At 49.5% G+C, this 24,223-nt stretch overlaps 1 protein-coding gene across 19 annotated transcripts in view; it reads left to right on the forward strand.

The window, feature by feature from the left end:
* Positions 1 to 24,223, forward strand: part of LOC144120974 (uncharacterized) — a 59,687-nt gene that overhangs the window by 20,872 nt on the left and 14,592 nt on the right. For 4 of the 19 annotated variants that reach the window (XM_077653822.1, XM_077653823.1, XM_077653824.1 and 1 more), the window contains 14 exons: positions 10,685 to 10,838; positions 13,677 to 13,942; positions 14,850 to 14,867; positions 15,017 to 15,491; positions 16,068 to 16,178; positions 16,647 to 16,724; positions 16,819 to 16,871; positions 18,059 to 18,125; positions 18,297 to 18,382; positions 18,682 to 19,099; positions 19,784 to 19,915; positions 20,299 to 20,699; positions 21,745 to 21,803; positions 23,872 to 24,049. In XM_077653822.1, the coding sequence (XP_077509948.1) occupies positions 10,685 to 10,838; positions 13,677 to 13,942; positions 14,850 to 14,867; positions 15,017 to 15,491; positions 16,068 to 16,178; positions 16,647 to 16,724; positions 16,819 to 16,871; positions 18,059 to 18,125; positions 18,297 to 18,382; positions 18,682 to 19,099; positions 19,784 to 19,915; positions 20,299 to 20,699; positions 21,745 to 21,803; positions 23,872 to 24,049 (2,496 nt within the window). Of the gene's footprint in view, positions 1 to 2,956; positions 3,047 to 8,562; positions 8,595 to 10,684; positions 10,839 to 13,676; positions 13,943 to 14,849; positions 14,868 to 15,016; positions 15,492 to 16,067; positions 16,179 to 16,646; positions 16,725 to 16,818; positions 16,872 to 18,058; positions 18,126 to 18,296; positions 18,383 to 18,681; positions 19,100 to 19,783; positions 19,916 to 20,298; positions 20,700 to 21,744; positions 21,804 to 23,871; positions 24,050 to 24,223 lie in introns of those variants that run through there. The other 15 variants (XM_077653827.1, XM_077653828.1, XM_077653815.1 and 12 more) reach the window with 9 other exon arrangements.

The following is a 24,223-nucleotide window of genomic DNA, read 5'->3' on the forward strand; positions in this document are numbered from 1 at the left end:
GTTCTATGTCGCTTCGCCGTTAAAGAGCCGCTGCCGCGTTTCATTTATTTTTGCTTCTTGCCGCTGCTTGTCTTTTTTTTTCTTGTGTGGCGCCCGGTTTTCTTTTCTGCGAAAGGGTCGTCGAGTCGAGAAGGAAGCTGACGCCGGCCGTGGTAGCGGCGGACGACTGTGTGTGCGTGTGTGGGAAGTGAGGCTGGAGAGAGGATTTAGCGCACCGATATTTTTGGGCGGGCGTGCGCCGAGAGAGCGGAGTGGGAAGCGGCGCGGGGAGGGTAGCGCGCTCCTCAAGGTCATCGGCTTCAGCAGCGCGCTCTCGCTTCGCCGTTGACGCCGCTCGGCGGCGGCCGAGGACGAACGTCGGCGCATTTAAATTGCCTCTCCCCCTGGATTCTCTTCCTCTTCTCTCTCTCTCTCCCTTCCGCTCTCTCCGTGTCCTTTTGCGCGCGCAGCGCGCGGCCCGTTTTTTTTTTTCGCTTCTGCGTTTCCTTGTTTGCTTTTTTTTTCCTGCGCGCGCGATGTATCTCTCTTACTTCATCCTTACTCCATTTCGATTCCCGCGCCCTCTGGCCCTCCTCGCAGTCGCCCCCTCTCTTGATCTCTCTCCCTTCTGACGGCATTTCCTCGGCGCGCTTATGTTTTCTTTGTTGCTAAAACCTGTTTCCTTTTTGTTTCGTTGCGCGCGCGCCGTGCGTTCGTTCGTTCGTTTCGTGGAATGGCGACGGCGCGTAACCAACTGAACAACGCACAACTCATCGTACGAGGGGGGTTGGCTGCCGTTGCCTTGGGCGGCGTTCGCTCGCTCGCGGGGCTTGTTGCAGTGAAGCGGGGTGGGGAATAAAAATAAAGCGGGGAGAAACAGCTGGCAAGTGCAAGGTGTACGAGAAAGGAGGCTGCTGCGTTCCTGTTTCTCCTTTATATATTTTTCTCTTCGCCGAGCGCCTGCCTGGCGTGTTTTGTTTCTGTGTGCTGAGAGGCCCCCTTTTTTTTTTTACTTGCTCTTTCGCTCGGGTCGGCGCGCTGGCTGCTTTGGAGGACGGCGGTGTGTGCGCGGCTGGTTCTCCTTTTAGTTTTTGTTATTTTGATCGCCGGTGCGTGCCGGTTGTGTCGTCGTGCCGCGTGCGTCCGTTCCTCGGCTAAGTGCCGAAACTGGTTGGTGATGCTGTGGCGGCGGCGGCTTCGGCCCGTCTGGTCCGTCGGGCGTGCTGGCGGTTGGTTTGTTGGCCGATTGCCTAGTTGAGCCCCCCCCCCCCCCCCCCCCTCCTCTTCTTGGTTCTTATTTTATGCGAGTGCGTGAGAGGAGTTGCTGGTGGCGCTGTAGTAGTAGTACGCGCCGCATCGTTCTCGCTTTGGGACCCGCTTGGCGCCGCGCGGGAGTTTATATTTGCCTCTCTTTTCGGAAAATAAAAAAAAAGAAAAGGCAAGGAAGCGCTCGCTAGGGTTGCGCTTGTTTGACCCTCTTTTGGGGGGTTATTTTTACTTTATTCCTCTCCGTTCTGTGTACCGGGCGCGTTCCCGGTTCGGCGGGTTTGTTTGTTTCTTTTGTTTTTGCGCTTTCTTTGTCCCTCAAGGAGCTCGAGCACGTGCTCTCCGCGAGCTCGCGCGCGCTCGTTTTTGCGGGCCCTTCATTTGCTGCTGCCTTCCTCATTTTCTGGTGGGAAGGGGTGAGGCTCCTTCTCAGCTTGTGCTCGCCTTCGCAGAGTGTCGGGCGACTTTTGCTTCTCTTCATCCCTCTCTTACTCGCGGCGCCGTAGTTTGTGTGTGTGCTCGTCGAGCCAAAGTGGGGGGTTAGTTGGAGGAGGCGGCCCGTGTTGTTTGTCTGGCGCGTTTCGAGTCGACCTCGCTTCTTTGGCCTCTCTCTCTCTTGGAAGCGGCGGCGGAGGTTCGTGTGCGGCTTAACCGAACGTGGTCGGCGGGCGTTTCCGAAGCGGTCTCGCCGACCGCCCCCCTCCTCATCTAAAGCTGGAGGTTGTGGGAAGGGGCGGGAGGGGGGGGGGGGTGCTCCCCCCCCTCTTCTTGCGCCGGCGTTTTGCAAGTGCGGCGTTTTGACTATGCGGTGGCGGCCTTGGGTGTGCGTTGTTTTGTAGATAGGCAGATGAAAAAGAGGCGGGGGGGGGGTGCTCCCTTCTGCCTGGCTCTGACCTGTGAGATGTTTTTGTTCGCTGTAGGGGCACCCTGGCTGAAAAGCGGTAGTTTGTTGCTTTCGTCGTATTGTTTCTTCATTTGCGCTTCCTCGATGCATTACGACCGCGAGAGAGAATAGCTTGGCACCCTCTCACTTCTTATACGTATGTGTTCTTTTTTTTTTCTTTTCGTGAGCGTGTATATCGTCTTCCTCCTGCCACAGGCGTGGGCTGTTTTGTGGGGCACTCGTGGAACGTCCGGTTTGGGCGATGATTTTTTTGCTGCGCTGCTGCTCATATCCGCGTTCTTCTCCTTGTCATTTTCTGCCTTGCTTGCTTCATTACTTAGAAGCGCGTAATACTGCTGCTTACTACTATTCCTGCTGGTAACTACTACTACTATTGCTGCTGGTAACTACTACTACTACTATTCATGCCGGTAACTACTACTACTACTATTGCTGCTGCTTACTACTACTACTATCGCTGCTGGTAACTACTACTGTTGCTGCTGGTTACTACTACTACTGGTCACTACTACTACTGTTGATGCTGGTTACCACTACCACTGCTGTTTACTACTACCACTATTGCTGCTGATTACTACTACTACTACTACTACTACTATTGCTGCTGTTTACTAGTACTACTGCTGCTTACTACTACTATTGCTGCTGCTTACTACTACTACTACTACTATTGCTGCTGCTGCTGCTTACTACTCGCACACCGAGGTCTGGCGGCTGGCGTTTCTCGGAGGTCGAAGAAGAAGCGCGGTGGTGGTCTCGCGGCCGGCTCGCGTGGAGCCGATCGCGTTCGAAGAAAAGGAAACAGAAAAAAATATCCGGTGTATCGCGCTATGGTCCTCGGGTTGTCCCCGCTCGTGTGTCGTTCGGGGCCGACGTCTTTCGCAGCATGCGAGCGCGGTGAGTTTTTTTTTTTTTTTTTTCTCGCGAGACGGTCCTCCTGACCTTTCAGTGTCAGTGTGCTACGATAGCTTTAAGGTGCGCCTGGACGTGGCCAGTACCTGCGGTCCTCGGGGCCTGCCTGTAAGCGCGCCCTTAATTACAGGAAACTGCGGCTTGGCTGTGCATTTTTTTTGTAAGTATTTATTCCACTGCAGACAGCGGAAATTGGAAAAGGAGAACTCGGGCAGTCTTTAAGTGTGCAATAGTAGAAGTGTGTAAATTGCGATTTTTTTCGAAGCTCGGCCGGAGGCGCTTAGGTGTACAGGCGGTCTTGGACCCCCCCCCCCCCCTTTTTTTTTATTGCTCTGTTGTTGTTCAGAGACAAGCGCATTCCGCAAGGCGGAAGTCTTTTTGTTTGATGTTTCTTTTTGCGTGCATCTACATGACCCGCAAGCGTAACTGACGGTGTGCGCAACGAAGCGGAGCTACGCGGTATCTGTCGCCAATCGGCGACTCGCTGGTTATCTGCTTCCGTGGTGCCGCAGCCTTCGCCGGCTCTGCTTATCGTGCCGCGTTTTTCTTTTCTTTCCCCCTTATCGCGCTTCGTCGGTGTTCGTTGGAGGCGGCGCTGTTGCCGTGTCTTGCGAAGCCCGTCCGCGTTGAATGCAAATCGGTGTCTGAATTCTGCAGGAGAAAGAATTCTTGAAGGTAGACTCGCATACCCGCTTCCCTCCCGCTTTTTTTTTTTTTTGCCCTAATGTCCTCTTCCGCGCGCGACTATTATGCACGTGCGTTCTGTTTGCCAGAATTTCTCTCATTTGCCTTTTGCGCCCGCGTTCGGAACCGCCAGCTTGGCAGGTGCCCTGTGGGGCGGGGTCTTTACCGCTTCCGTTCTGTTGGCTACCCGTTCTCTATCATTCGAGTAGTCTTGCCTCGCTGTAGCGGCTGCGACTGGCTCTGGATTAAGTCCGTTGGCCTGCCTTTACTGATACTTCTGCGCTGCCGCGTCCGGTGAACTTATCGTGGCTGGCCGGCGCACGCCTTTTTTTTTTTTTGCCTTGGCATCAGTTTCGACCGAAGCCACGACCTCTCTTGTCGGCGCTGTACGCGCAAGGTTTGAGGTTCGATTCCCGGCGTCGCCGGCTCCTCAGCGGTGCTCCGGTGGGTAAAACTTTCCCCCACACCCAGCGGGATGCTCAGTGGAGGGGGAATGGGTCTTCCACCCCCGCCTCAAGCAGAACAAGGGCAGTTAATAATGGTCATCATAATTGGTTTTTTGGGAAAGGAAATGGCGCAGTATCTGTCTCATATATCGTTGGACACCTGAACCGCGCCCTAAGGGAACGGATAAATGAGGGAGTGAAAGAAGAGGTGCCATAGTGGAGGGCTCCGGAATATTGTCGGCCACCCGGGGATCTTTAACGTGCACTGACATCGCGCTGCACACGGGCGCCCTTGGCGTTTCGCGGCGGGGTTTTCGAACCCGGGAACTCTGGCTCGGTAGCTGGGCGCGTTAACCGCTGGGCCACCGCGGTGGGTCAAGGACACTTGCCTTGCCGTGGCGCCTTTCTGACCGAGCTGCCCCTGCTCGATTGCATTCGAATCGTCCCGGTCGTGTTTTTGTCTTCGCCGGCTGTCTTGCTGGGAAGGCCGTGGCTTTGCTTTGCCAGCGTATATGCTCGGTTCTGGGTGGCGACCTCCCTCCGTCGGCGCCCGTCAATGCGGGAGAGGCGGCACTTCAGTTTTATTCGACCGTGAATGGTGGGAGAGATGCCTGCACGCGCAGCTGCCGGCGTGGTCGCGAAAACAGGCCCATGCCTGCCTCGCCTCCTCATTGCCGTGGCGAGGCTGCAACCTTCTTCCCTCTTGTGCGTCGAGGGGCCTTCGCCTCCCGAGATCATTGTCTGCCACGCGGACCGTTACGAGCGAGCGCGTGCGATAACATCATCTCTCAGTAGGGGGGGTTTACTAAGGCAGAACGGAAGAAGAAAGATGAGTGAATAAAAGAAAAGAACTCGCAGCCCCGCGGTTTCACAAGTTTCTTTTTCCATCGCCGCGGAGAGGGACGCGATCTTTTCTTTTTCTTCCTCTGTCGCTCGCATTGATTGGCTCGGCATTTGCGGCGACCTTGGTTACGGCAGTGTGGCGAGCTCTGCCAGCGTTGCAGCGGTTGACGTCGTCGTAGTCGGTGCCTTTTTAACGCGACTGCGTTAAGGAGCTCGTGTCGCAGAAAAGCCGGTGTCGTCGGCGTCTTTGACCGTGAGCAAAAAATGGCGCATCTCGGTGGACACCTGAACCGCGCCCTAAGGGAAGGGATTTTCCTTCCCTTACGGCGCGGTACGGGTGTCCAGCGAGAATTGTGAGACAGGCGTCCTTTCCTTTCTCTAAAAAAATATTTTCATTTTATTTGCCTTACGGCGAGGTTCGGGTGTCCTACAAGATATCTTTCCTTACCTTAAATTGTCTGGGAAAGGGGTCGCACGGAAGGACAGTGGCGTTCCGTGGATTCCTTGGCAATGCTGCAACACGCTGTCGCGTCCTGCTCTTAAAGGGGAAGCTTAATCGTCCTCCAAATTTTTTTCTTTCACTTTCATGCATTTTTGCTTTTGTGGACGGACTTTCATCGTGTCCACTTTGGTGAAACCTTGTGTTACGGAAGAGATTGGGGATGACTCGTTTGCGGTAATTCCTAAGAGCTGGATTTGGCTTTCTGGCTTTTATAGACATCTCAGGCGTTACAGTGTTCGGCTTGTGCCACTTCTTCCTGGGGTCTAGCTGGTACTGCTAGTCGACCAGGCAATTTCGTTTGCGGGTCGTGGGTGCTGTAAGGTTTCTACCAGGTGCACTGTGCTGGTGCTGCAGGTCATCATGATTTTAGTCTTGTGTTTCTGTATCAAGGAACATCGAGTGGTCTTCACCACATCTTGTGCCAGCTCTCTCTTACTGCAGCTGCATGTGTCAGTACTCCACTCAACATTTCGCCTTTCTTGTCCTTGTTTTTTTTTTTCTCCTGTAAGGATATGCAGTGAAACCAGCACCCTGCAGATGCAAGGTCCACAGTTGTTGGATGGAGTTCTTTCTTGCATGAGTTGGCTCTCCTTGCATTGCACTGCTTGCCATTTGGCCTGTCTCGCCTTGCCGCACTGCTGCGCCTCTGCTTCAAGCGCAGAAGCGTGTGCCAGTGAAGGTGCAATCCTTGTGCCCCGTACACCTGCTTGCTTGGCTTTTTCTCAGACTAGTGCTAGGCGGCAGGGGCCCATAACTGACAGAAACATGTGGTAGGATTATCATTGAAATCAAAACGTCATGCTGTGTCTTGATGTGTTACCAGGCATGACGGTACTGGCTGAGTGAAGAATTCTAATTTTGTAAGGAAAATCTCATTAAGTAGGATGAACTTATTCAGCGGTGTAACTTTGGCAGCAGTTTTCAGTTTCTTTTTTTTTTTCTCTAAAACGTTCTTGTTAAAAATTAACTTGTGATATCTCTGCCATGTTTGCATGTGTTGAAAAAGGTGCTGTCATTACAGTGATAAGTAGATGGCGGAACAATGGCAATGCAACTCGGCCCACATAGCATGGTGACATGTTTCAGTGCATTTGTGTGCATGTATGCATAAAAAAAAGCATATGTGTGCATGTATAATACCATGGATGTAATTTAATGGTCCCGAATGCATGTATAATTTCATCTCGTTCTCTAACCAAAGATTGTGGTTTTCAGTCAAGGCTGCATTTGCATTCTAACTTGTCATTTCTACTGGCCTGTGACCGCTTTATCACTCGGTAGTCATTTTTTTTTTTTTGCAACCTATTTGGGTGTGTTAGAAGCGTTTACTGGTTGCAGATTTTGCCTTAAGGACATTTTAAGGTATTTTGCACCCGCCATTGTGGCATTGGGCATTTCATATGCGAAACTTTCCATTGTGGTGAAAAAAAAAAAGGTTCTTTATTTAAATGTCGCTTCAGGGTGCGATCTCAGTGCCGCCGCGTGGTACCCACTGGTGATACCATGAGTACAACCTTTCCCATGCCCCAATGCACTGCTTTTCTGAAATGCTTGGGGAATGGGTGCTCTACCCCACCTTGTGTAGCTGAAAATACTTGTGCCGTGGTGCGCTCTTCGGTCAAAGCTGCCCTTGCACCATAATAATCATCATCAAACATAATTTTTTGGTCCCTTTAACTTGCTTGCTCAGCTACCGCTTGGAATTATCTTCACACTGAAATGTCAGTGATGGCACAGCTGTTGGAAGCCAGGACGTTCTTGTTATTCTGCAAGCATTTGTTGTTTGCCGCAGTTGGCGTGACATTCACAATGGATCTCTCTCACTTCTCTGTCATTGCTCATTGACACACATAACTGTATAGTGCATCGGCACTGAAGGGCATTGGCATATGAAACGCTGCCGGCATGTTGTAGTGCCGGGTTCTTGCTGGAGCTGCTGCAGCGTGACGAAACTGCTCAGCGTTGTGAATTCAGCAGCGCAGTGATAAATTACATGTTTGTCTGGCAGCTTTTTGTCTTTTCATCCCATTATGCTCTCGAAAAGGTCTCCTGCCATCCTTGTCTTCACGTAGAATGCCGTCTGCGGTCACACTCGTGGCACAGGAGTTTTTTTTTTTCTGTCGTTTTGTGCTCCGCCTTGTGACTTCCATAGATGAGGAGGCATGTCTGCGTGCATGCACTGGGGGCATAATTCAAGAGGCATTGATCTCTTCAAGGCAGGGCAAGTGCAGTGTCAGTAGCATTCCAGTGGGTCCTGAGCTAGAGGTCGTTTTTTTTTCTTTATTGCAATTTTTATTTTCGGATCGTTGTTGGGAAATGCGTGTGAGGCCACGTCAGTTCCATGCCCTTCCAATGTCTCTGCCTTCGTGCTGCAGCTGGCTGTAGCAGCTTTTGCTTTGTTGTTGTTTTTCTGACAAGGGACCCATCATTTTTCTTGACGACGCTTGTGTAGACGGCAGCAGGTGTTTTCAAGCGGGCCCGCTTTCATATTTGTGCCGCGCAGTGGAGCTGGTGTGTGATGGTTATGGGAAGGACGAGAGAGGAAGGATGGGTCAACGTCTGACTCAGGGCTGCCTCCTCAGTCGCTTTTTTTCCCTCTCCTTGGGGTTGGAGCACATGCGCAGCTGTCTTCTCCTTTGTGCCATTGGCCTGGCAGTTTGCTCCGCTGCTTTCCAATTAAGAGGCGTCTAAACATTCACGCGGGAGGGAGCTGCGCATTTCTCGTGCCGGCATGTTTTTCCGTTAATGCGACAGACAACGTGTTTGAGTGAAGGCATCGTGGCATGCGCGGGGGGAGTGTTGCTGATGCTTGTCATATCGATGCCGGAATTTCTGTGTGGACTGTGGCTACTGGTTGGTCAGTAGCGTAGCGTATGGTAAATTCTTTCTGCTTGGGAGTGCAACGGTGGATGTGAATACTTAGTGGAAGACTCCATGAGAAGCGAGCCAGACTACATGTTTCCAGTGCCTTTGAAATGTACAGGCCAACCTGAATGTTACTTACACTGTCCTTGAGTTCCCTGCAAAATATTTGCTGAACAATGGTGGCAGTTCAAAGGTATGATAGACATGCTTTTTTTATTGCCATTTCTGTTTGGCTGTACTTGTTACGTGAGCAAGGCAGTAAAAACATTCTTTAATGTCTTGACTGAGCTGGGGCTTACACTTGCAGAGCCATGCTGTGTTTTTATACAGTTATGATAGTAAGTTTCAGTTTCCGCATGGGTGTTTGCTCGCTTGCTGGCATTACCGCCATCTGTTAGCATGTGTAGAGAACTTTTTTTTTTTAAGCGCCATCCGGTATTACTGCCAGCCCCCATCTTGCTTGCTATTAGTCATGGCTTACCCGGAGGGGAGCGTTCAAGGCTCTCATGTGCCTGTGACAATTGCCCGCATCTGCAGCTGGGCGCTTGATGAGAGTCTGTAAATCGGCGCATGCGTCGTCTATTTCCTGTTACCTTTTGGGTGGGTGTTTTGCGGGAGATGCGTTCTTGCAGCTGTGCGCTCATGTGCACCCTTGTCTGACGACGGACACCTGTGACATGGATGCTGGCCTGGATCTGTTGGTGTGCTGTTTCTTTTGTTCTTTTTCCCCTCTGCAATGCATTATGTTGGAGCTTGGAAGCAGCGCTAGCTAGGCCTTGCATGTTCACTCTTCCCACTGTGCCGCGTGCTGATGATGTGTTTTGTGCCTGAGAAAAGTGACACTCAGTGCGGCCTTTTGTTTATAAAAAATGCCTGGACCATTGAAGCACTTGATGGCTTATGTAACATCTTGCTTTCTGGCCAATGCCAATTGCTGCTTAACAGTGGGCTGTCATTCAGGCTTTTGTGGTATAAGGAAAATACGTTGGGTAGTATTTTTGGTGTAAGGGTAGCAACCATTATTCACACAATTTTCACATGCTTTGTTGCTATGAGCTACAAATGAATGGTTATGAGAATTAGTGTTATTGCTTAATGAAATCTCTCGGTATATGTTAATTTTTTTCACCTTTAAAAATTGCAGATAGGAACGCAGCTGGGAGAGGCTGTTTTGCCAGTATGTTATCTAAAATTGGCAAAAGATACAGAGGCAAGATTTAAGATGTTCTGACTTGTCAAGTTTTGTATAGCTACACGTCTTGGGACCCAGCTGCACCTGTGTTTGCCAACTGATACCTGCTACAGAGCATGCAGTCCTTCCGCTGTGCTAAGAGCAGCTGCGTTTGTTCTCAGCCATTTGTACGCTCCTATCTGGGGGTTTATCGCCACCCGTGTGCAGTGATAAACCGGGCGCTGTGGCCCACCTTTCCTGTCAGATATTTTTTTTCTTGCCTGAATATACGTGGCAACAATGTTAGTTGCTCATTGGTTGGATGGGGAGCAGGATTCCTCGTGCTTACTGGTGTGTTTATTCATTGTGCCGTAGACATGCGAGTGCATTCATTAGTTTTTTCAGATTTTTTTCCCTAATGGTCGTTTATTTTGTTATGTTGGGTGGGTATTGAATAAGGAACGCAGTTGGCAACAGCGCTGATTCCACGTGCTGTAATGGCTCAGTGGCTATGGCATTCTTCTTACTGAACACGAGGTTGTTGGTTTGAGCCCCTCTGTGACTTACACTTTAATGGGGAAACGGCTTTCATATCGCGAAAATAGAACAAATTTTAATTTCCCCCCAAATTTATTCGAAAACAGCTCAGAAGTGACCTTCAAAAGCATTTTCTGTGACCGTAGGTATCAAAAAACTGGTTGAAACCTCCGTGAAAATGCCATTTTCTCAAATGTTTTTTGACCTGACTGCCCTCCTTGCAGAAAGCATAGTATGATATTGGCTCATGTATTTTTATGCGGTTTCTTGCATTGTGTTTCTTGGTAAATTCTTTATGCAGTGATGTTTCTATATTTCTGAATTATGTTATAATTTTTCACTCACTAATTTGACATGACGATCAAGAGTGCAATATGCTTGTTCAGCATTATGGCTGGTGCGTGAGCTGGCACAATATTCAACATGACACTTGGGGCAGTTCAGTGCTCAGTAAAGGTCGCTTGTGACTGTGTATATGTATGTATATCTGTTCCAAATAGCCTTGCATGTGCCCTTGGTGCGTGCTTCTGGCTGCAGTGGCTGCATGGAGTGTGTTCTTTGTCTCTGTGCTGCAGGGGCCATGATGCGGGCTCTCCTTACAAGCGGGCTGGGCCCTTGAGTCCCCCCCTGGCTGGCACACGGGGCTACCCTTATCCACAGGATCCAACCCGGACACACTTCTCGCCCCTGCTCAACTCCACCCAGCAGAGCTACCGCGATGCCTTCCAGGTGATCACCTCTGCCTTTGTTCTCATTTGCTCTTGCAGTCTATTTGCTGTGGACTGCTTCAGTTTTTCTTGCTGACAGATGAGTGGCTCTTCTTTCTCGACCTTGCCCCTGGCATATTCGGGAGAAATCTTGTGTGGACTCAAAACGTATCTCATTCTGTGTGCTTCTTCTGTTGGGAGAACTTGGAACTATGCTCGAAGCTATGATATTTGAGGGCGTTGTTTGAGGGAGTTCTGGCTGTGAGCAAGCACACCAGGCAGTTCGTTGCAGCACTTTGCATGCTTGTTTTGCTTTTAAGCCTGCTGCTTTGGATAGCAGGCAACCAGAAAAGAAGTCCCACTGGCCGTGGCACCCACTTACTGCAGCGATTGTACCTGGGAGGTTGTCAAGAGTGTTGCAGTGGCGCCATAGTGGTACTAAGTATTGCCCATCGCAGCTGAGAGCGCCGTGCTCTCCTGGATCATGTGATTGCCCCCCTTGCCAGCGAGAATGGAGTATGGCTGTGTTTATGTGCCGGGCTTTGAGAGTCTGTCATCTGTTGCCTGGAGATCTATGTACAAAGTCCCAACTTTTCTTGCGCTGCGTGTATCCTGGTTAGGCCTAGCAGGTGTGTTATTGTGCGAGTGCAGTGCCCTTGCTGCACAAGTGTACGGCAAGCAAACCAGTGCAAACACAATACCCTCCCTGCTGTTTGTTTGCATGTGCGTGAAAGGTTGTCTATCACGCAGACCAGCTTGTCTGCACGTGCACCTCATGAATAATCTTCATTGGGAATGCATCTGTCAACGGGTATGTGTTATCATTTCCGCGCAGCCCAGTCAGTGTGGGCTGACAGGCCGCGGCCTAGCTTGGCAGCCGTCCAGGCTTGCGTGCTGTTCTTTTCCTCCTTCTCGCCCCCTCTTAGTGTCCCCTCTGTTATCAGCCCTTGGTGGCATGTTCGTCCCTGGACTGCATCCGCCAACTTTTTCTTTTATCAGTGCCGGGTAACAAGAGCACACACAGAGATGGGAAGTGGGCGAGGCAGTGGAATGGCAATAGCTTGGGCCAGCATGTGTGTATCAGTAACAGAGCGAAAGTTGCCCCCAGCCCTGCTGTGTTTCCTTCACTCGGTGGACGGAGAGGGAAAGATAGATTACACGTTGCAGCAGGGTGGCAGTGGTTTTTGAGCACCCTTCCCCTCCCTGATAAGCGGGGCAAGGCTCCTCCGCTATCGCATATCATTGTGTGCTCCAAGGTGTTGCTGCTGTCGCCCCGGATAAACATGCCACTTAGCTTATCCTGGTCGTCTGGGGCGGGGGTTAGTGCAATAGGAGAGGAGGAGTCTGGCTGCACGCTATCAGCAGCCCACTTTTGTTCCAGTTGCACTTCTCATCCTCTGTCACATTCCATCTTTGTGCCTTGATGGACGTTTTTTTCTTGCTCATTTTTTTTTCTTTATCTGCCCATCTTGCATGAAGCAGCAACATTGCAAAGTGTCTGACGTGTCTGGCTGTGACCACCCCTCCTTGCATTGATAGTGCCGCATTTGGCAAGTGCACAGAATAAGAGCGGTGTTCAAAGGCCCCTGAAAAAGGTTGTTTTGGATTTGCCTGTAAAATGCCTGCATTACAGGCCACCAAGCGTTTATGCCACGTACAAGGCCTCAAAAGCGAGTCGATAGTTCACAATGCATGAAAGTGGTAGTAATTCTAACTGCAAATTCCACTTTATATAATCATTGCTCTGTACATTGCCATTCAATACGTTCAACAGTTGAAAGCTGTGTGGCTTGCAGGTTGCTTAGGCTGAGCAAATGACGACAGGCATCTGTAAGGCTAATCCCGCCTATATTTTACGCCACCACCACCGCCACCTGCAGGTTGCTTGTGGGTGTAAACGGGGCAGCTACGGGATAATGGTAGAGGAAATAAAGCGCAAGTTTGCCCGCACGTCTTGCTTGCACACGCGATTGCTCTGGGGCATGTGAAGCGTTCTTCCAAACTTTGCATTTTTTGGTCTCCAGTGGCGGAAAGCTCAATTTGGAAGATTTGTGTTCCTTAGAAATTGCAGCAGCTGCCAAAATACATTGAAATAAGGGGTTTTTCCAATTACCCACTCCTGCTTTGTAGCCATGTTACTGCCGCTGTTCTCCCAGCACCTCATGGACATGTTTAGGAATAACTGTAAGATGTTGAAGTTGCTTTGTTGGTGATGCGAATTGGATCTCCTAAGGGGTAGGGTTCAAGATTTGGGAAAAGTGTTGTAAAGTGTTGGAAATTAGTGGCCTCGTGCGACCGCAGCGGTGGCCTAGTCGTTTGAGCATCCGCCTCGCATGCGGGAAGTGCGGGGTTCAATCCCCAGTGCCGCTGGGTACCCACCGGTGATACAGTGGGTACAAGGTTTCCCCTGCCTGGTGCTCGTCTTCTTTAGGGTGAAATGCTTGGGAAATGGGTCTTTGACCCCACCTTGAGAAAAAAAGAAAACCTTGTGCCATGGCGCTCATTGGCCAGAGACGCCCTTGCACCATATAAATTCATCATCATCATCATCTTTGGTGGCCTCATGCTGGGGGCACACCCACATTATTGTGAGCACCAGTGTCGGTGACCATTACCTCTTGTGGTGGCTAAGGAAGTGCATTGAAATTAAGAATGCAAAATAGGGTTTTCTCATGCATGCTGAGCAACCTGGCTTTTAACTGGTCGCAAACCACGTAGTTAAACTTGGCAACTTAGTGAGTACATCCTAGTTCAGCTGGATTTATCAAAGACTATGTTTATTTTGTTCCCTTGGGGGCAGTCTAGCTTTCAATGCTGCGTCATTACTGCAAGGCACTGATCGGCTGCTTGTTTTAAACAGTTGCAGGCAGAGCGGCAACACCAGCAGCAACAGCAGCAACAGCAGCAGCAGCAGCACCATCAACATCAGCAACAGCAGCAGCAACAACAGCAGCAGCAGCAGCAGCAGCAACAACAACAGCACCAACAGCAACAGCAGCAGCAACAGCAAGAGTTCCTTTTGGAACGGTATCGAGAATCCGAGCCACAGCATGTGCGGCGGAGACCCTCCTTGCTCCCCACGCCTGCGGAGTATGCGGCGAACCAGGAACGGGCCGAACGTGAACGGTGGGTCTCCTTCTGCTAGTATTTTGTCGACTCATGCAGTGGCGTGCACATACGTGCAGACCTTGGTGGCCTCCGTTGTTGTCGGGCCAAGCTGCTGCTAGGTAGTGCAATGTATTGCTTAGTTGCAGTGTGTTGAATTAATGGAACTTGGAGCACTTCTATGGAACGGCAAGGATGTTGCAATGTGCCCTACAGTGAGACGCTGTGTTGCGAGATGGGCGTAGGAGAAAGTTCACTACTGCCATTGCTTGTTTACTTTCATGTCATGGGTACAACCATCGGAATCTGCTCCCTGTTCACCACCACTCTGGTGCTGGAGCCGAGATTGGCCTGGCCTGGCCAGACTTCACTGTTTACAGGCAGTACATCCTCGACAACATTGAAAATACTCTGGCTGCTGTTAGTGGCACAGTTGCGTCTGTAGAAGAGTTGTGTGGTTTCTGATTCATTTCCCCTTAAACCAGCCGGCTTTAGTGTGTAGTGTCTTGAGCCTTCTATCCAAATGTTGCTTATTGCTAGGGAGGCAGTTTTGGAGTGTCAAACCACATTAATGATATGGCAGTAATTAAACTCTGCGTTTCGTAGCCGAGTACTGCTTACAATGCCCTACCCTGCTGTGCCTTTGCATCAGTCTTGGTGAGCAGGATTAACCACTGTGCTGTCTGTTTTGCTTACTGCATTCCTGCCTGCCTGTTGCAGCTTGGTAGGCAAGGGGCTTTCATGCTTGATCTTATCAGCTATCTTGTTTGGTATACAGACACCATGGTTCTCCTTTTCTGGCAGACCATACGTTACAGAACTAAAAATGCTGCAGTGTGCACCGTTTTTGTCTCTTCTTTCTCTGTGCCCATTTCTCGAGCGTTTCCTTTCCAAATGCTGCTGCTGTTGAACGCGCTGGACTTGGCAGCTGGCATGGACTGAGCAGGTGTGTGTATGTGTGTGTGTTTGTGTGCGTGCACATGTGTGTGTGCGCATATGCACACCAACCATCGACAAAGCAGCAGCGGTGCACATGCTTTGCATGTGCACTGTTGTTTTGTTAACATCCTGTGTGGTGTGTGTGTGTGTGTGCAGGTACCTGGAGGCATACCGGTTCCCGTATGAGCAACGTGAGTTGGCCGGGGCTGGCCTGGTGGGCCTGGTGGGCGGCCCCCCCGGGGGCTCGGCGACGGCTGCGGGTGCCCTCGTCGAACCACTGGAGGTGGTGCACCTGAACAAGCGGCCCCGGCTGGGGCTGCTGCTAGGCGACCCCAGTTGCAAAAGCCAGCAGCCCCTGCTTATCGACACCTCCTCCTCACCCCACCACCATCACCACTCGTCCTCCCACCTGGCGTCGCATCACCTGGGTGGGGTGGAGGTGAAGAAGGAGCCCGCCGCCTACGTGCCCCAGACAGAGGCCATCTCGCCCACGCTACCCGGTGAGGATGGCCGGCCCCCCCTCTCGCCCCAGGGCCGGTCCTCCAAGGACGACCTGCTCAATGCCATCAACCGGCTAGACCGGGAGATAGCGCAGGTCGAGTCGCAGACCAACAAGCTCAGGAAAAAGCAGGTGGGTAAGGGCTATCTGAATCTGCTCCCAAAGAGCTTTGAAGGCCCCCCCCATTCCCGAACCACAATTCACCTTTCGTCGCCTAGTTCAAGGAAAGTCTCACAGTAGCATTCATCATTAAGATCACCTGCATTTTAAATCCACATTTCCAGCATCTTAAGCACTAAAGCTCTTGCACCTCGCTCGCCACTGTCCCTGCGCTAGACATGCACACTTGGACTTGCTACATGCCTGACTTCATGTCTCAGTGAACACTTATTGCCACCAGTGACATTGATGGAGGTGCGTGCTCCTAATGAAAAGTGTACATGCCAGAATCTGTCAGTCTTCTATGCAGCAATTATTTTGCCATGCTGCAGCTCGTCAGGGGGCCGCTGCAGCAGTGCAAAGGGAAAGGGTTGCAGTACTCTTTTGTAATTAAATGTGGTTGAGAGAATTATGGGCACATGCTGTGCACACTACATGTTCTGTTCGTCCTGCCATAAATGTTTGCTTTGCTTTTATGTGTTGGCAATCACCTGAGTATTCTGAAAGATTTTTCTTTTCTCTCTGTCCTGTTTTTTTTTTCTTTTGCAGCAAGAGCTAGAAGCAAGCAGCCCTGCTGACAGCAAAAAGGACTCGCAGGACACGGCACCCATTGAACCCAAGCAACTGAGTATTGCTCAGATTGTCTACTCTGAAAATAGGGTACGTTGCTGCCCGGCCATTTCTCTTTCGGTTCCCTTGTTGTTAACTTGCTTTGGGGAGTGCACTTTGTTACTGCAGTGTCGGCAACGTGTACCCACTGCAGGGTGCACATTCTTGTGGTGCTGCCGTGTTTAAGTGGCATGTGAAACGTTTTCCATTTCCCCACTGGAACGTTCGCCTTCCATGGGAAAAATGTAAGAAGAGAGGAACATTTATGAGAAAGAACAGAGGTACAGTCCTCTGTGTCTTAATTTTTATTTTTTTACATTTTTTGAAGTTTTTGTGCCAGACATAGAAGTGTTTACACATTTCTACACTGCTTAGTCTCTCAGCTAGCACAGTAAGTGTGCCTCTTTTAGAAATGAATGCAAAAAGAGCTCTGAAGGTTTGCTCACTTTCTCGCTTTTTTTTGTGTGGCATATTTGCAACATTTTTGTTGACCACTTCCCGCTTGTGTCACGTTCTTAGTGGCTATCCATTTCTTTGCAGAAAAAAGCGCACCTTGCCCATGCCGCTCTCGATAATCTAGGCCCGAAAGTGGATTTGGTGAGTGGTGCCCATTGACAGCCATGAAGTTGTGTGCAAACTTTGCCCATGGTGTGTCGAGTAATGAACCGCAACGTTTTGTTCTCATTTGCAGCCAATGTACAATCAACCTTCTGACACTGCCATATATCATGAAAACAAGAAAAAGTGAGTTCTGGTTTCTTTAAGACGCAGTGTAGTCGAACCTGGATACATCAAGCCCACATATTTCGAATTATTGGCTATAGCAAACACAGACTATCCCCTTGAAAATACTGTGTAAAAGTATAGGGCAGCTGTGTAGTATATCGAACTCCATTTTCGCCGGCCATTCGATATTTCGAACGCTGTGCCGGGACCGATCTAGCGTTTTCAACTTCATTACTCACAGCAAAAACCAGACCAAAATTAGCGTGCCCGGCCGTAATTTGCAGTTCATGACTCTTCAGATTGGGAAGCCATAATTTGTCATGATTGTGGGTGCGGTTTCAGCCTCTATCTGCATATCGAATTTTCTCTATATCGAACTATTTTCCGATTCCCTTGGAATTCGATATATCTGGAGTAGGACGCTCTAGCGGGCTAGTTGGTTCATTTGAAGCGAACGAGTAAAACTGCGCAAAGAGCACGGGACGAAAGGCGCACACGTGCTTGTCTGTGCTTATGTGTGCCTTTCGTCCCATTCTCTTTGCGCTGTTTTGCTCATTCGATATATCCGGGTTCGACCTTAGTTGATTATGAAGCATCATAAAGTGAGCTGCGCATTCCGAGACTCTCTTAGTGGGATGAAGATTGAGCGCTGTGCTCATTTCGTTCTTCGTCTCGGATTGCACTGTTCTCTTCACGAGATGTTTTTTTTTTGTGTGTGTGTGCTTGCATTTGGATTTTTAGTGCTCAGTGCAATGTTGGGGCCATTGTTCACTGCAGTTCTTACCAAATAGCACCCGTATGACAGGCCGCAGATTGCAGCTTTACCATGAACTTGAGTCACGGCATTGTGTGTTGGCATTTGGGTAGTGTGTCTATTTCTTTCATGTTATAGGAGATTAATATAAAGCAAAACAAGCGGCCTTAAGTAAATAACAAATTCTTTGCTTTTCTCTTTGTGGTTTATGTGGAGATTCCGTTACAGAATATCACATGGGCACAAACCTGAAGTGACCTTGAGAGCTTGGCACGCCATCTTACATTTCGCTCTGCAATTTGATCATTCTGACATCTTGCAGTTTGTTTCTGCGTTGTCGTGTTGCGTGGAGATGGGCACTTCTCTGGGGTTAAATTAATTCACCATGTTTGTTGCTTTGTGGTTGTTCCTGTAGATTGGCACTCATGGTCTTATTTTATCCATTTTTCAGATTCCAAGAGTTTAGGAAAAGTTTGACATTATATTTTAAAAGAAGAGCACAAGAACGAGAATCCAGGGTGAGCTGTGTATTTTTGCAGATTCTCGCCTTGTGGTGTGGGATTGTCTTACTGGCTTCTGCTCTTGTGCCTTTGTGGTGTACTTGGGGATTCTGCAGCTGTTCTGTTCACTAGACATCTCGAAATTTGTTGGCAGTCATCTGACGCACGCTTTTGTTTTTCTTCTTGCAGGAAAAATACTTAACAGATACTTATAATCAGCTCATGCAGGCATGGCTGAAGAAAATGGAAAAGAGGGAAAACAATGCTGCACGAAAGTGAGTATCTGAGGCTCCTGCGGCGCTTTTGTCATTGTTCCTCGCGTGCTTGTTGCTGCATCAGTGTTGTGCAGGATCGTGATACTTGTGCGCTTAGACAGCAGTAAATGCAGAGACACATAATGGGGGAAGGCGCGCAAGTGCACAGGGACTTGTTGTGCATAAAATTAAATGATATATTTGGAATCTGCACGCAAAAGTGCGTGTTTCGTGGCGATTTCAACACGCCAAAAATCAACTGGGCATCTTGAAACCGTGAAATTTCGTGGAATAAATTTGGTTCTGCCTAACGGAAGAAGGGACGCGTGTTGCGGTGTGCTGCCCAGGGCCAAGGACCAGAAGCAGAGAGAGTTCTTTGAGAAGCAGTTTCCCGAGCTGAAGAAGCAGCGGGAGGACCGGGAGCGGTTCTCGCGGGCAGGCCAGCGGGTGCGCAGCGAGGCCGAGCTGGAGGAGATCATGGACGGGCTGCAGGAGCAGGAGAATGAAGATCGCAAGATGCGGAGCTACGCGGTGGTGCCCCCGATCATGGTGGACGTGCGGGTGCAGCGACGGCCGCGCTACCTCAACCGCAACAGCCTGGTCGAGGACCTGTCGGCCGAGTACAAGGACCGGCAGATGCAGAACGTCTGGACAGACCAGGAGAAGGAGGTTTTCCGCGAGAAGTACCTGCAGCACCCCAAGAACTTCGGCATCATCGCCTCCTACCTGGAGAGGAAGGTGAGGCTGCAAAAATGGTAGTGACGCTCGTCAAAGCATCCTGTACTTTTTCCTTGTATAGTGCGGTTTTGGGAATGCAGCAGCAGTTCAGAGCCCTGTTGCGTCGTAAAATTCTGCCAGCATTGTCGGTTCCAAATAATTCCTAGTTCATGCAAGTAACTCAGATAACCACAAGTTTGCATGGCAGGTTTCTCACTTCTTGCAAGGTGCCTCTACCTGGTAGAGTTCGCTTATCAAGTCAATTCTTACTGTTTTCACATTACGCGTCTCCAGCCGCTGCGGTGACTGAGTGGTTAAGGCGCTCGGCTGCTGGCCCGAAAGACGCGGGTTTGATCCCGGCCGCAGCGGTCGAATTTCGATGAAGGCGAAATTCTAGAGGCCCGTGTGCTGTGCGATGTCAGTGCACGTTAAAGAACCCCAGGTGGGCGAAATTTCCGCAGACCTTCACTACGGCGTCTCTCATAGCCTGAATCGCTTTGGGACGTTAAACCCCCATAAACCAAAACCAAACATTACGCGTCTCCCACTCTAATGGCCAGCGTGAGGCTTGGCATGTTGCATTGTAAGAGGGGGGGGGGGTTTACCTGTGTAGTTGCTGCTCTCATGGTTGACTTCGCTCGTGACAGTTTGGCAGCCCCCTGAGACCTGACCCGCCTGGCCCCTTCTTCCCACTTTTGTTTGCAGAGTGTGGCGGACTGTGTCCAGTATTACTATCTGACCAAGAAGGGCGAGAACTACAAGCAGCTGCTGCGGAAGCACAATGTCAAGAAACGCACAAGAGCCATGGTCAAGGCTCCCATTCCACCTGCCTCTCAGGTATGTGCATTTCCTCGACTGCTTTTCTTGCTTTAATTCTTATCCTAGCTGTGCTCAACAAAGCTCGAAATCAGCTCCAAAATGATTCTCTTTTTTTGGCAGCTGCAGAGAATAGGGAGCAGACTGCTGACACTTGTGCCCTTTTGATGCATGACTAGCTAATTTATGTATCTGAAAAGTTAGCCCCCTCAAACTTTGGCGGCAAGTGACCGTTAGCACTGTTTTAAACTTCACTCCTCCCCCCTCCAGAACTTACCATGGTTCTTTGTCTGATGTTCACAAATAAAGCCTCGGAACTGCAAACGGTGGCAATTGTGCATGTATTTCAGCCCAATTTTCGTTTGGTGTCAGGCTCATGGACTTGGCGTCTGGTGTGCTTTCAGTCGCAGCCTGTGACGAGCTCCTTACCGGTGCGCAACCCCCTGCCTTCGGGCAGCAGTGGTGGCAGCAGCGCGAGTACGAGTGCTACCACTGCCACCACCACCACCACGACCACCACCACCGTCACTTCGACGGCTACGACCAGTACGAGTGTGACGACCACCACCACGGCCACCACCACCGTCACCACCGCCACCACTACCGGTGCCGTTAGCACGGACAGCGTCAGTGGCACAACCGAAGACAAGGCCGCAGCTCCCCTGACTGCGACACCCTCAAGGGGTGGGTCTCCGTGCCAGCCCTCCGTGGCGACTGTAACTCCGCCTCCGACACAGCCCCAAACTAACGGTCCCGTGGGCGAAGAAGCCAGCAAGCCACCATGCATTGTGGACACCATCAATGGGTGCGTAAGCCAAAGTTGTTTGTCCACAAAGCAGACAGATTGTAGTGTGATGTAGAAAAGGCAAGGGACAAAGAGAGGAGGGCACTTCTCAGTGTCTCCTCCGTTTGTTTCTATGTTGCGCTACAGGCTGTCTTCGTTATGGAATGCGAACATGTCCGAGCGTCTTCCGTAGTCGACTATTTGTTCAAAAGCTGTGTGCTCCATTTTCTAAATTAACATCGGACCACATGAGAGGAGAACCTGCATGTGGCAACAGTTTGGTTGCAAAGGCTAGGAATCCAGTTTGTGAAAATTGTGCAAATTTGATCCAAGCAACAAGTGTGTGTTATCCAAACATTTCTTGTGCCACGAGGAGAGGCGTCTTTGTATGCTTTTGCAATGAGAAGTAATCCATTGTCTGATTCATACTGGATTTTTCTTATCCCATTGCAATTTGCAAGCCACCTAAATGCATGAGTCTTGCAAAGGCACACGCGCAAAGGCACATGCCTTTGCATGTGCCTTCCCCTCGCAAGCCTCCTGAACTGTGCACACATAATGCCTGTTTCACATGCAAGTGAAAACTCTTGCGAAACCTGCTGCCGCGGCGCAAAAACCTGCGCAAAAAAAGAATCGTGGCAGTGAGTGGTGAGGTTCCAGAAAGTTGGAAATTTCCGTTGCAACGTGCTGCTCCATTTCTCAGTCGCTTGCAATTGAACCACCCTTAACATTGCATGGTAATTGCGCCTAGCCGTTAGTATTGGACAGGCAGAAGTTCATGTATATCTTCACACGTCACTTTCACTTCGCTTTCACCTAATCTTCTGGTAGGCAGGCTAATAAATTACCATGCATTAATTATTCTTTGCTGCTGGTTTAGTAGGTGTGTCAGTAATAAAAGGTCTTGTCTGGGTTGATGACTGTCATTTTTTTCTGCACTTCCTGTAGTTAGTATGAAATTGGATAAAAGCTGAGGCATGCTAGTGTAAGCTGACTGTGATTTGAAGTCTTCTTTGGTATTTCTGTGACAAAATTTCAACAATCACTTTATTGTTTTCTTTCACAGCTTAAAGACCCCGGTGCTCGACAAAGTTTCTGAAGACAGCACTGCTGTCTTGACGGAAAGTAAGTGCATGTTTCTGATCACGTATCTCTTTTTGCCAGGGAGTGCTGACGTGGACTGTTGCAACTGCTGCTGCTGCTTGGTGTAGAAAAAGTCTAGACTACAGTAGAATATCGAAGATACGATTATGCTTGTTCCAAATTTTAGGATGATACAAATTTCGAAAGTGTCTTGGATGTTCTACTTTGTACAGAATATGTTACGATATTATGCGAACAGTTTTCAAGTCGGCACTGGTGATACGAATGTGTGATCGACCACCCGCACCACCTGCATCTTGCAAGCTGCCGGAGCTTTCCGCCACACCCAACTGCCCTCGCCAATACATCCCTTTGTTTACTGCTGCCTGCCTCGAACGTTTTGTGTGGTGTCACGGCGACTTTAGATAGCACTCCATAGCACCTGAGTGACGAAACTGCGGCACAGTTTTGTGCTTTTTTAGCTGGGCTTATCGGCAGAATCGAAAGGTGCAAGCAAGTATTGCCGACTTTTTCAGCTGGAAATAATTGAGCCAAATAAACTGTTTCATTCTGATGTTCAATTTGACTTGTTTTGGGTCATAATGAAAGCGTGATGATACGAATATTTTTCGAGGTCCTACAGAATTATATCGAGATTCTATTGTAATTGCCGGTCACAGGCCTGGTATTCTCTGCTCTTGTAAGGCAGATAGGCGGGTTGTTAAGAGTGGTGGCTTCTGCAAGATTGTTCATTTTGCACGAATGCTGCCCCACACTAAGTTTTCAGCGGAAGGTTTTTCAAACTGTATAGCTAACGTTGGGGATGGCCTCAAAATCTTCCTGCCCTGAGAGCTATCGGGGTTGAGCTCAAGGTTTCGGGGGGTGGCGCTGGTCCAGTGTCCTGCGCCGTAATATACCTTGTCCCAGCCTGGTTAATGCACCAACTGTATTTTGCATTAATTCAGTTGCATCTCCTCTATAGTATGTGTATCTGAGGTTTGACAGACGAATTTGTGCAGGTTCTGCAAAAAACAGGCTACAGCTGCATTGAGAATCTTCAAAACAGTGATCACACAGGTGCATTTTTCCTAAAACATAAAATGCAATAGACTCATGAATTGTTCCCACTTAAACTTTGTATTTATGTTTGTAATGAAATAACTTGCGATTGAAGTGCGTTTTTTTTTTTAGCTGTGTTTACCTTTAATTCATATTCAGTGTAATCTTGATATGGTTTCTTAAAAAAAAAAATGATGTGTGAGAACTAATCATGCAGTGCAAAAGTTATCGTACATAATACCAGATTTTCTAAAATGATCACCCATGCATTTTTAGATTTAGTTTTGCATTCTTCTTCCAGGCATAGTTCCAAGAATGCGGAAAAAAGGATATATATACTCTCCTCTGTAGCCAGCGGAATGATTGCTAGGACATTTTGTAATTTGCATCTGTAATTATATTTTTCCTGCACATTTAGGTGTGCTCAAAGATTTTATGCCTTTCAATTACTACTGTTCCTGTATGCGGTAAAAAAAGGAAGTGCTGAAGTTTTTGCTGTGCTGTTTCAGTTGTCCTTTATCCATCTTTTTTTTTTATTCGCAGACAATTGTAATAAACGCTGTTCAGTGTGTTGGGTGTAGCCTGTGCCTACTCTTTTTTTTAAATTTTTTTTTGTGTAAGAGTGTTCGCATTGTTTTCGTGTATTCTCAGTTCATTCCGTGCACTGTATGTAGTGTATTCCTCAATTTTATTTTTAGAAATCTGTTTAATTTGTTTGTGTATGTATATAAATTAGTTGTACTGTAGCTGAACAAGGCACGGATGTAAGGGCAGATGTGCTCCAAAATGCAGACATGCTCTGCCTTACAAGGCCCTTACATCCCGTGACGCTTGATATTTTAAAGGGTTGAGGCTGATGGGGTCCGCACAGGTGTGTGCGTGTAGCCCCATGTGGTATTGGTTTGACTGGTGGAGATGTTCCGTGCCAGCAGTTACTCTGGGTGCTCAGTTGAAGTGCACTTGTTGGATGTACGTGTGGCTAGGTGCGGGTTGGGTCGGGTGCAAGAACAGCAGCATCTGAGCCGACTGTGTTGGGTCTGCGTGTGTGCAGGAGGAGAAGCGGGCCCCCCATGCATGGTGTGCCAGTGCCGCCTGGACAAGGGCGGCCAGTGGCGGCCCCTGACAAAGGCTAACTGCCACATGTACGGCCTCAAGGACACAGACCTGGTGCCGGATGCACGTGTGTGTGTCTCCTGCCGGTTCAAGACGGTGCGCCAGCGCTTTGTCCAGTACGTGGGCTTGCCCAACTTCTCTTTTGCACTGCGCTTTGCTGGGGCAGCTTTCAGGGCACCGCTTCCGCTGTGCAGCTGTGTGGTCCAGACAAGGGTCACATTGTGGGCTTGGTGGAAGAGAGATCCTGGCATGGCAGGTGTGGGCTTGCATGTGTGTAGTGTAGTAGTGAT

The sequence above is a fragment of the Amblyomma americanum genome, chromosome 2, assembly GCF_052857255.1.
Source record: "Amblyomma americanum isolate KBUSLIRL-KWMA chromosome 2, ASM5285725v1, whole genome shotgun sequence".
NCBI classification, from domain to species: Eukaryota; Metazoa; Arthropoda; class Arachnida; order Ixodida; family Ixodidae; genus Amblyomma; species Amblyomma americanum.